At 32.7% G+C, this 12,417-nt stretch overlaps 1 protein-coding gene across 1 annotated transcript in view; it reads right to left on the bottom strand.

Annotated features, from left to right (window-relative positions):
* ERBB4 (erb-b2 receptor tyrosine kinase 4) overlaps positions 1 to 12,417 on the bottom strand; it is a 994,125-nt gene that overhangs the window by 209,859 nt on the left and 771,849 nt on the right. Inside the window, exon 18 of the mRNA XM_054585691.1 lies at positions 1,249 to 1,381. Within this exon, the coding sequence (XP_054441666.1) occupies positions 1,249 to 1,381 (133 nt within the window). The remainder of the gene's footprint in view (positions 1 to 1,248; positions 1,382 to 12,417) is intronic.

Genomic DNA, 12,417 nt, shown 5'->3' with positions numbered 1-12,417 from the left:
GCTAAACATGAGGGGAAGCTCTATCTGCCTCCAGCACCCTACCTAGCTGAGCTGAAAATGTGCATAGCATATGAACTGTGCTCAGACTTTTATTCACAAGCATCAGGGTGAAACCAAGCTGATCTTATGTAAACATCTAATTTGAGTAAAAATCACTACTGTGTTTTCCCATGTACATAATTAACTACCTTTTTTTAAAACTTGCACATGTCTATTGATAGGACAGCCCACTCTAATTTTAGATAACTCTAATCTTCAGAAAGGATTTTCCTCTATGTAACTGTAAATAGCTTTTTATTCTTCTATCTAATTTTGACTTCTGGAGGAAGAGAGCTAACATTTAATTCATTATCAGTGTGCGGAATTTATGAATGAATGGATATTTGCATGCCATTATTGTTAAGGGGAAAAGTCAAGACTGTCACACTGACAACGAGAAAGAAAGCAAACCCAGGGAAGGTTATGACTTGGAACAGATTTGTTCTGTATTGTTCAGCCTGGCAGGAATGTGTGTATCAGGAGAAAGTGGTAGTATTTGTGTTAAGAAAAATCTGGTAAATGCATCTTCTTCTGTAATTGTTTTTCCACTATAATCTGTGCAGTGAAAGGTATCAGCTTGCATGCTAGAGAACTCAGAGTAGCAATATAAAAGAAATTATAATAATTTATTTTAATTTACATATTCACAATAACTAACATGTACAATATTAAATGCATCTCATAAATTGCGTGGTAAGGCCTATGTGATTACAACACTAAGCTTTATCCTGTAAGCTCAGCTTTTCACTGCTGGAATAGTGAGATCAGTGGCTACCAATTTAATGACCCTAGTTAAAGCATAAATTGCTTGTCTATCTGGCTTTATTTTGAAACAGAAAAATCCTATCTCTAACATTTTTCTAGTTCTGCTACTGAGATACCCTCTATCCTGATTATTTCTAGAACAATAGCTTTGCTATTGCAATATCCTAGTGCTTAATATTGGGACCTCTCCTCCCAAAGCAACAGATCTGTCTTCTCCTCAGTAAGGCAACCTCTTTGTCCTCTTTAAACCATGGACATGCCTTGATTACCTTCACTACATACTCTGCTCTTTGATCAGTTTTGTGTAACATACTATAAAATATAAACTGTTGGCAGGAAATTGAACAAAATTTTCACTTGGATTAAAAATTGAGTATCATCTACATCAGCCAAACCTAACTGAAAAATCCCTAAACAGATGAAGAGAAGAAAAAAACATGTCACCTCTGTCTCCAGGAATCTTCTCAAGGCTCTTTTCTTTTTGATGCTCTTTCTTCTCACATAAACTGCAAATGTTAGACCCACAATGACCAGGATGAAGAGCCCTCCAATGACTCCTGCTGCAATTAGAGGAGTTCTGCCAACCAAAACGGAAAAGAAACACAGTATGAAGAGAGGAAAGATGAGGAAGGGGAAAGAGCAGTTGTGTGCATCCAAATATCACAAATCTACTCAATTAGAAGTAAAGAAAATAAAAGTGCTTCAGAGCTTGTGACAAAACTTTTAAAACAGTACTGTAAAAACAGTAGTTTTTGTTTTTTTTTTAAATAAACCATGCACATACAACTAATCGTGGGAGATGAGCAGCCACAGCATGCCATTTCATCAAAAAGAAAATGTAAAACTTGGTAATAATGAAGAACTCATGCACAAATGTTAATAGAAGAGCACTTAAAATTGCTTTAATGTTACTTTCATCTGTAAGTGAATGGAAAATGCATTTTAATTATATCATTGCATTGTATAATATTATTATCTAAATTTTCTCTAAAACAGGCTTTTTCAACAGTGCCACTAGTGACATTTTGGACTTGGTCTTTTTGTTTTGTGGGGCCGGTCTCTGCATTTCAGGATGTGTTAGCATCCTGGACCTCCATTCACTAGACAGTGCCAAATATCGGTTGAAATCACCCGCAGTTGAGAACCACTGCTTTAAAGCCAAAGTGAATGTTCTTGAGACACACTGAGCCCCACACCTCCAGAACATGAGGATACGAACAGGAGAGAGGAATTGACAGAAGTGCTCTTTCAAACTTTGACAAGGACAACTTTGATGTCCGGAGAGAGATAAAAAATTGGGTCAGGGTTATGATGACAGGAGTAACTATTATTATCAAAAGTGTGCCTAAGCATCATATGCCCATGAAAGAGGTTTACAAATCAGGTATTACATAAAAAGGTGTTAATAGTACCAACAAGGGATTAGAAAGAGACTGAACAGAGATATTTATCCTTAACATTGTTAGTTAAGGTATATATCATCTTGAAACTGATCATTTTTATTGCTTTTTAAGATAAAAAAATTTCTTTGCTTTAAAAGTAATAGTTGTGGCTTTAACTTCTTGTTGTAGAGTTCAGTAGTATCTATGTGATTTCTGTGGTCAAAGCCTTGAAATAAAGGAATTTCATATGCTATAACAAATAGCCTAGAGTAAAACACATAGGTGCTACCTAATACATATTTGACCATGAAGTCATGATAGGCATCAAAACTGGAAAAAAATTCCCTGAATACTTATGCTTTCCATAGTAAATATTTTATATCTTATATTTCTATTTGTAGAAGAATCTACTCTCTACTGCTGCATTCTTTTAGAAAAAAATTATTTGCTCTTGCAAAGTAAACTTTGCTTAAAGATAGATCAGAAATAATGATAGCAGATGATCCTAAATAAAAACTTTAAAATTTTAAAGAGCTCTATAAAAGAAAGCTGTGTAGCATCTTCTATACATGAATACATATCTTTTAAAGATTATGACTTTTTTTATATTGTCATATAAAACTGTAGAAAATCCTTAAAAACTAGTTTATCCTAATGGTTGTTTTTTGACAACTGAAAGTACCATAGCATACTGAAATGGTTCTATAATTCAACTAGATTTTCCTAAATAAAATTTTCTAAAGATATAAAAAGCTATGCTGAGAAAATTAAACTATAGTGTGGATAAAACTCATCATTTTGGTATGTTCTGGTATGTGTAAGGTCATATTTTTGAGCATGCCAGTTACATATGTATTTCAGAAAATATTTTAAGTTTTCAACTCAAGGCATAATTTTTACCTCAAGTGCCTAGCATTACCCCTGAAAGCCACTATTATAAAAAGAGTTGCATTTTTGCTTCTTCAGCCCAGTTTTTAATTGCAAAGTATTAATGAGTGATTGAGAATAGTGCCTAACATTTTATTAATTCTAGATTTTAACTAAACTCTAAGCTTACTCTTCTTATTTTGCAAAATAAATGGTATATATTTATAAAGATGCCATTATCACTGTAAATTTTAAGAAAATGCTCTATTTAGTTTTTGTTTCTTTTGTTTTTCATTTTAAGATCACTGAACAAGGAACAAAATAAGAGCCGTGTGTTTCTGTTCTTTTCATCTCATTTTAGTGAATATCAATTTCTATGTTGTTACTACTCAGTTTTGTCATGACAATAAAAAATAAAAATGTTCAAAAACTCAATAGACAGTCACTACTCTATTTTTTTATCCTTAGCATTTATTTTTGATATTCTCACAGCAGTTCCTTGACTTATATTTCTTTACCTTTTTTCTTTCCTTCCTACTCTACAGAAATAGTAGAAGTAGAAACAACCTGAAAAAGTAAAAAGTGAGTTTCTGAATTTAAATTCCACATAAAAATGTTTTGTCGGACACTTTGAAAGGCCAAATTTTTCATATTCAGCAGAATTAACTCTTGAAACCAAAACAAACCATTAACTACAAGGAAACAAGCAGTGAAATCAAGAAGCGAAGCCATTCTATTAAGCAACTTGAATGTTCTCTTTAAGAAGTGAATATCATGGAAAAGGTACTGGTCTTGATTAAGAAGATTTAATAGTTTTAAAAATACAGATGTGAAATGCAGTTCTGGATTGGATTCTAGTTTGTGCAAACTAGCTGTACGGATGCTGTTGAGATAACTTGAGAATTTTGAATAGGAATTACGTAGTAGATGAGATAAAAATTTACTATCATGGAAACATGTGGACCATAAATTAGCAAGATTGGGTAACACAGAGTAGGATCTCGATTAAGGAAAAATTGAGTGTGTGTCTGTGCAGGTGCATGCGTGCACATGCACATGTGTGTGTATGAAAAGATCTGCGATAATATACAATAAAACCCTAAACAGTAGTTGTCTCTGAATAGCATTACTATGGTGTTCTTATTTTTGTCTTTTTACTCATGGGGATTTTCTAAGTTTCTGCAATGCATTTATCTCTTTTTTGAAACAAAAGTTTATTAAATTTATGAAAAACACAAAATATCAATCATTTTTTAAATTCTGAAAGTTTATCTTTATAATAACAACCTTACTTTCTTTTCTTTCTTAAATGTTTACTTGGTTCTTTTCAATTAAGTTTTTACTTTAATATTTCCTGCCCATTTTTACAATCTAAATCCTTTGGCATATATTATCTGTTAATAATAATTTAATGTGCCTGAGATGTTTAATTACCACTGTTTCATAATATTAACAGCATGTTTCACAAAACCAAGCTTATCTGGAAAGTTATACTACTTACACATATCCCAGTTCCCCCGAATTTAATGATTTATAGATATTTGTAGGTGTAAAATATGATAGCTGTTCATTTTTTTTTTCCGTGAGAGTTAATAATTCCCTCTTTGTGAGAACCCTTTGGATAAAGAGGATACAACTACTTAAGTTGTCTTTAAAATGCTATATATCCCTGCTAGGTCTAATGCTGTCTATTGTCAACTAAGCTATGTTTCTGGGAGTGTTCCCTCCTCCACAGGAGTCAGAGGAACCTCTCAGAGGTTGAGATAGGACATTGTTAATGAGATTTTAAGTGTCTAAACCAAAGGGCATAGAATAGCCTGTGATCCATATCTATAACTGCTGTTTGTTTCTTGTCATTGTCCTACCCATTTAAAATGATTGGAAGCCCCTAAAGTATAAGAATTAAGACACTTCAAGTGTCAAGTCCAAGCTTCGACTAGAAGAATGAAATTGATTCTTGACCTTTTTCTGTTGATTCGAACATAGTCTAATGAAACAGATATCCTCCCATTACTGTTTAAGGGATTAAGCAAAAAAATAAAACAAAACAAAAATAACTCTCATAGACAGACAACAGCATGATGATTACCAAAGGGTAAAGGTTATGGGGAGACATAGGAGAGGGATAAATGGTGAGGGAAGGAGAATTGACTTGGGGTGGTGAACATAAAATACAACATACAGATGATGTACTATAAAAACAAATTACGAAACATGAAAAAGTGTAAGTAGTATAATGAAACTGATATCCTCCTACTACTCATAGAAACCAATATAAGAATTCTGAATCACAAATGAACTTGGCTAATTTATTTAAGAGCATATAATTTGGTTTTCATAATTTCATTTAGAAGTTCAGTGACCATATGTTTTACATTCTATTGCTTAAACGGTTATATATAAAAGAGCAGTGCCTCCCAAAACTATATTACTCATATAATATTCTTGTCATTCATTAATGTATTTGCACCATGCTAATCCTGAAGAAGATAAAAATGTGAGAGAAAATGTGAAACCTGATTTTAGAAACAGCCAAATATAGTTCTTCATTGATGTGCTTCCTTCCAGAAAGCAGATCACAAACAAAATGTAGTAAAGTCAATATAATTTATGATTAAAACTTAGATGGCTCTAAAACTATTCTGTTATACCATTTTCCACTTAATGCTAAGGCCAGACTATCCTACAAAAAAATGTGCAACAGTATCTTCTTTAAAACTCTAAAATCAGTGAAACTGTTATTCTGAATAATATACTCATTGCAAAGAATATTAAGTCTATGAGAGTCTTTCATAGGTACATCACCAAATAAAATAATTTTAAATTAATAATATAGGTATGGCATTCTTAAATTTCTTGAATATATAAATTTTTAATTGAGGATAAAGGAAACAATCTGAAGTCTTGTTACGCATTGATGGTATGATTTAAAACAGAGGGTTCTGTTATTAGAAGTTTGTAGATTAAACTGAATATATTTGAAGATTTTTTTTCAGGATTCATTGGTCAAGACTTACAGTTACTTTATTAATAGGCACTAAATTTTTTACTGAATTTTTATTTTAAATTTACACAGTAGGTAAAAAACAAAACCGATAGACTAGTCAGATATCTTTAGCAAAGCTCGTGTATAATAAACTTCTCAAATCCCAGAAGATGGCAAAATAGTACTTTTAACATAATTTTGTGTTTAACTTTGATATCCATTTTTTTCCCTTACGCTGGCACATGATACTAAAAGATTCTTTGGAGTCAGACCAATCTGAGTTTTAATTATTTGTCTGCTTCTAACTAGCCATTGGTAACTCTATCAAATAACTCATGCTAAATACACACAAATATATTCCTTCATCTAAGGTAATACAAAAAATTAAACACAGCTGGGAGCTACCTGAGATCTTATGAATTTGCCTCTAGACCCTGCCTAGTACTGTCATTAAATAAAATAGCATTAAGTCTCAGAGAACCATACATCTCACTTTGACCAGGACAGTCTCAGCTTGTATCCATGTATCAATAATAGTATATTTATACCTAGATGTGAGCAATACATGTTCATCTTACCATTAGCACGATTTAGAGAATCTAAGATACCCAAAGCTAACAAGCCGTTAGACAGAGTGTGTGTGTATGTGTAAATCATAGAGTGTCTTAGTATTAGGAAGTTTAATTTGCTGGGAAAGTTAATTAATTATTAACTGTAATGAATATATATATAAATTAAGATTATATACATAAGTTAAATGAATGGTTCATAAATTAGGGTCAGATGTCATGGTTCTCTGAAATATTTTATATATTTTTTTGCTATAATTAACACTGGTTATCAACCTATACCTCATTTTCCTTCTAAAACTTTTATAGTGGCCAACAGACAAAAGCATGAGTCTGGCATAAACCAGAGATTAAGTGTATTTTCATCAATGCACTCCCTTAATTTCCTCTTGCTATAAGAAAAAATATAGTTGGTCAAAAATATGCTCATTCTTTATTTAAAAAAAAGAACAACTCTTGTAATCACTTGCCAACTGAGGTAGAAAATATAAGTTTGGAAATAACATTGTCAATATTGTATTAATTGTATAAGCAGTTTAAACATAGCAAGTTCATATAAGAACATAAGATTTGACTGACATCAAGGCCAGGGTACTCATGCATTTTATAGAACATGTAGTGTCACTAACAATTCACTTCATTTTCAATGGGAAACAATGCAACAGAAATGAAAATGTCAAAAATTGTCTATCCTGACATAGAGAAAATTCCCTTCCATAGAAGTCAATCAGAGATTTATTTGGTCCCATATAGTACCCTTAATTTCAAGTAAGTTAAATAGATTAAATATAGACTTTTCATTCCAATAATATGTGTACATTTTAAATTAAATTTTTTACATGCTTTGTATATTTTCACAATAACTACGTAATGTGGATCTTATAACCTCCATACTTAATATAAAGAAATAGAATATGAGATAGTCAATGTACCTGGATAAGGTCAAACATAAACGGTAATGTTAACATTTTACATCTTAAAATCTCAAATCCATTAAAATTTTAGCTATAATTATGTCACTGTCTTTCTAAAGATGATTCATTAGAATTATTTTTAAGTAGATAAATATAAATTCATCAGATTTGTCTTCAATACCTATATTGGATAGCAGAGAATAAAAAATACACATTAACTTATTTATGAGTTTTAACAGACTCTTTAATTTTATATTTACTTATATCTTACTGCTGTGATTCTCATCAGACTGTAATTTTATCGGCATTGATATGTTCACTGTGGTTTATTAAATCCTTTATGCCCTTATTAGAGTGTGTAAGTGACATTATTCTTCATTTAGCTTCATTTTATTTGTTTTCCCAGGGATAAAACAAGTGAGAGGATTTGGGGGGCTTTCAGAAAATAGAACTCCCTTAAGAAAGAAGACAAGCAGTGTTTATGCTAGAGACAGTGTCCCTGCATGCCCTCCCCGTTCAGTCTTTCCCAGAGCGCTGCAGATTTGAAAGGAGAGACCTTGAAACACAAGGAAACCCAAATCCCACAGAAGACATGTTAAGGGTTACTGCCTAGGGCAAGGAGAGCCACGTTCACAGAATTTTTTTCTCCTGCAAATTGTGCTTATTCTGACCCAGAATTCTACTTGCTCTATAAATATGACACATATTTTCCTGTTGAGCAACTGAATGTGATCTGGGTCAGAGTCTGATGTAGACCGCAGTTGACAGTTACAGTTTTTACTTGATAAGACCTAGGGTGTTAGTGTGTCTCCATCCTTTGATTAGAATTTGAGATTCCTCTATTACATCTTCAATATGACTAGAAGCATAAGTGCTGAAGCGAATGACTTTCAACGTACATTCCCTCTTCCTAAGCAAATTTGAATGTTTCTTGATTCTTCTTCAGGTGTTAAAATAAACTTATTTCCATTTTTTCAATATGTAAATGTTACATATTATTTAACACAGTGTTATAAAGTATCTCATTAGAGATATTACCATCAAACCAATATGCAATAACATCTGGATTATTTATCTCAAGGATTAGTGACTGAAAAAAATTTATAACAATTTCATGGTGATTCTTTCCTTTTCTTTATAGGGCAATGCTTACACATATTTGTGGGTTTCTTTTTTTTTTAATAAGTTAATGGGAAATATACAAATGTACACTTAATTATTGAGGCAAACATTCTACAGATAAGATACCATCCTGAGAATATCTATGATTCACCTATAAATTTTACCAGATTTATTGAGGTATAATTGACAATTAACTATGAATTTCTATAAATAAAGCATCGAATGGGAATTAGACCAGAAAGGTTTTTGTTTTAAAAGATTTTTCTAGGAGCTCAGATAAATTTTTGGTGCTCAGGTTTTCTTCATTGTTTACACCTATTAAACAGTATCATAGATACTTATATTAGTAGAGCACTTTTATCATTGTCTACTCTACATAGATAGAATAAATATGCTTAATGCCACGGCCAAAACATTGTAAATTTATAATTAAAAAATACATTATCTACTAGGTACTACCCCACCTTATTACATACTCATTACATAGACATGGTCATCAGAAGCAATATGCTAAAGGGTTAAAAAAATGCAGGATAAATCTCTTACAACTGCAGTTGTATTACCTACCAAAATGGTTTAACATGTTAAGGAATTTATCAGTTTCATAGTAAGGCAGTAAATATTACACAAACACTGCTTTATGAAAAAAAGTGCCAGAGGCTAAATCATTGCAGGCACCATTGTTTATTCTTATATGTTAATTTCCCTTCACCTCAAAATTTTCGTTCATTCTAAGCACTGTAATTTCAAGTACTTGTGTTGCCAGCAGAGATTATATCCCTTTGGCAAATTACACCTATCTTTACCTATTGAAGCATTAAGCCACACATTTCTGTTGTTTTTATTGGGCACAATTACATAATACATATTTAAACAGTCCCATTTTTCAGAAGATTTACAACCTATTTTTCTGAGTAATAGCTTGATTTGTTTTCTTTATACACATTTCTGTATATAAAAATCTTTTAATTTTTTTCAGTATGTTTTCTAGACACCCCATCCTCGCCTTATACTAAAGAAGATTTCTTTAAATCCACAAAAGTATTAAGGATGTGTCTTTCTTAAGAAATATCACTCTTGCCCTGGATGGGTGGGTCAATTGGTTGGAGCATTGTCTCTATACCAACACGTTTAGGGTTTGATCCCCAGTCAGGGTACAGTCCTAGGTTGCAGGCTCCATCCCCAGTTGGGGCACATATGGAAAGCAACTGATCGATGTTTCTCTCTCACATCGATATCTGTCTGTGGTTTGATTTCTCTCATTAAGGTGAATGCTGTTGTTTCAATCTATTTTTATTCTTATCTTTTTACTGACCTTTTGAGACCAATCATTTGCAAGTGTAACACACCTCTAAAATATTTAATACATTCACTGTTGAAAGGTAAAATAATGGTATTTCTATTTTTTAATGTACTAGCATAAGTCTTTTAAGTGCTGGAATTGTCACAGACTTCTTTATATTTCATTGAAGGCGAGTTTATTGTCTCATTAAGAGAAGCAATAAATGTTATATGAACAAATAACTGAATGGTTTATTTCAATAAGTATTTACATACTGTTTATTTTAAATAAACCTTAAAAGCACATAAATACATTAACAGTTTCAGAACTTCCTATATGTTTTTAAACTTAACCCAATTTGTTGTTAAATTTTTTTTAAATGTATTTTTTTTATTTACTTTTTAAATACATTTGTCTCTGCCTCCCCCCCCCACTTTCCCTTGCCCCCTCCCACCTACCCTCCCTCAGCTCTTCCCCTTTGGTTTTGTCCATGAGTCCTTGCTATATGTTCCTTGACTTTCCCCTTCCCTTCCCTTTCCCTGCCCCACTCCTTCCCTCTTGTCTCTGTTGATTTCTTTTCCTTTCAGTGTTGCTGGTCATATTTTCCTTGCTTCTTTGCATTGTTGGTTAGGTTCCGCTTATAGGTGAGATCATATGGTATTTGTCTTTCGCCCCCTGGCTTATTTTGCTTAGCATGATGCTCTCCAGTTCCATCCATGCTGTCGCGAAGTTGAGTAGTTCTTTTTTCCTTTCTGCTGCGTAGTATTCCATTGTGTATATGTACCATACCTTTTTGATCCAGTCATCTACTGATGGGCATTTAGGTTGCTTCCAACACTTGGCTATTGTCAATTGTGCTGCTATGAACATTGGGGTGCATAGGTTCTTTTGTATTGGCGTTTTGGTGTTCTTAGGGTATAGTCCCAGCAGGGGAATCCCTGGATCAAAAGGCAGTTCCATTTACAGCTTTTTGAGGAAATTCCACACTGCTTTCCACAGTGGCTGCACCAGTCTGCATTCCCACCACCAGTGGACTAGTGTTCCCTCTTCTCCACAGCCTCGCCAGCACCTGTTGTTTGTGGATCTGTTTAGGATGGCCATTCTGACTGGTGTGAGGTGGTACCTCATGGTGGTTTTCTTTCTTTTTTTTTAAATTTATTTTTTTTAAATTAATTTATTTACTTTTTAGAGACAAATGTATTTAAAAATGTTGTTAAATTTTAAAAGCACAATTTAACAATATCTCTAATGGAAAGAAAATGGTGAGAGTTATTTTTTTACTGCCTCTCTGAACATGTTTATATTTGCTTATTCCTGATTTCATAGTGATTGGTAAAGTAATATACTTTTGTAAAAGCACTGAAAATACTATTCCAGTCAGTTATTATTTTTGTCTGCCTATTAGAGTTTAGTTTATCTCTCACCCCACCATACTGGGTCAAAGTCCCTGGTTGACCAAGCCAACTGCCATTCCTAATCCCCTGCGCCCTAATATCGTTAAGGTAGTGACATTTTTTAAAAGCTAAATAATGCCCCCAGTCTCTCTGCACCTTGGTGTGACTATACAACATATTTCTGAGCAATAAGAGGAAAGCAAATGTTGGATAGAGGAATTCTGGGAAATGACAGGTACAGCTGAAGAGCCTGTTCCTCCAATTCTGTCCTTGGATGTAATGCTTAGAGCTACAGTAGCAATCTCGCTACCAAAACATAAAGATGAGAAAATTATATACATTTTGACTTGGATGGTATGGATCTTGATGTTGAACCAATGGCAACAACTCCCCTTCTTCTAGCCTTTTTTATAAAAAGAATAACACACAAAGCTATTTATTGAAGCCAATTAATATGACGTTATTTTATTTTTAGCCAAGATCCTAGCTTAAAAATAACTTCAGATTTTCCATTTTTTTCTTCTTGCATTATAACTGCCACATACATTATCTCAAGATAATCCAATATTTAAAAATAAAACATGAAACCAATGGTCCTTCCTTTCCGGATAACAGTTAATAACCCTGGTGCATCTATTATGTCTGCTTACTTATCACAGTCTCCTGGTCATTCACTAGGCTTTACCTACGTCAGTCTTGACTGAACAAGTTTTGTTGTTTTTTTTAAATTTTTTTTTATTTTGGGGGTTGCTCTATACTTTTACAAGTACTGCTAAGTAGAACCTTGTAGAGCTTCTTTGAGGATATAATTTCTGTATTTTGGAATTTAAATGTTGTAATGAGCAGTATGTTAATTATCATCTGTTTTCATATTGTGATAAAGTTCAAAAGTAGTAAAATGTTTTCCTAACTTATAAACCTAAAGGAAATATTATACTATCAGATCAATTAAAAAACAGAGTTCTTCATTAGCATTTAACTTGGCAAACACTAATGTCCACTTTTACTAATTTCTGGGTCCATAAGCAGGTTTGAAGAAACTCTGGGAAAGAAATAAGAAGGTGAGGTTGTTTCTATCTCTTTCAAAATTGTTTACA

The sequence above is a fragment of the Pteronotus mesoamericanus genome, unplaced genomic scaffold (assembly GCF_021234165.1).
Source record: "Pteronotus mesoamericanus isolate MK-2021 breed Mesoamerican mustached bat unplaced genomic scaffold, CSHL_Meso_final contig_90, whole genome shotgun sequence".
Taxonomy (NCBI): Eukaryota; Metazoa; Chordata; class Mammalia; order Chiroptera; family Mormoopidae; genus Pteronotus; species Pteronotus mesoamericanus.
Note: the sequence above shows the minus strand (reverse complement) of the source record. Positions and strands in the feature narration are given on the sequence as shown.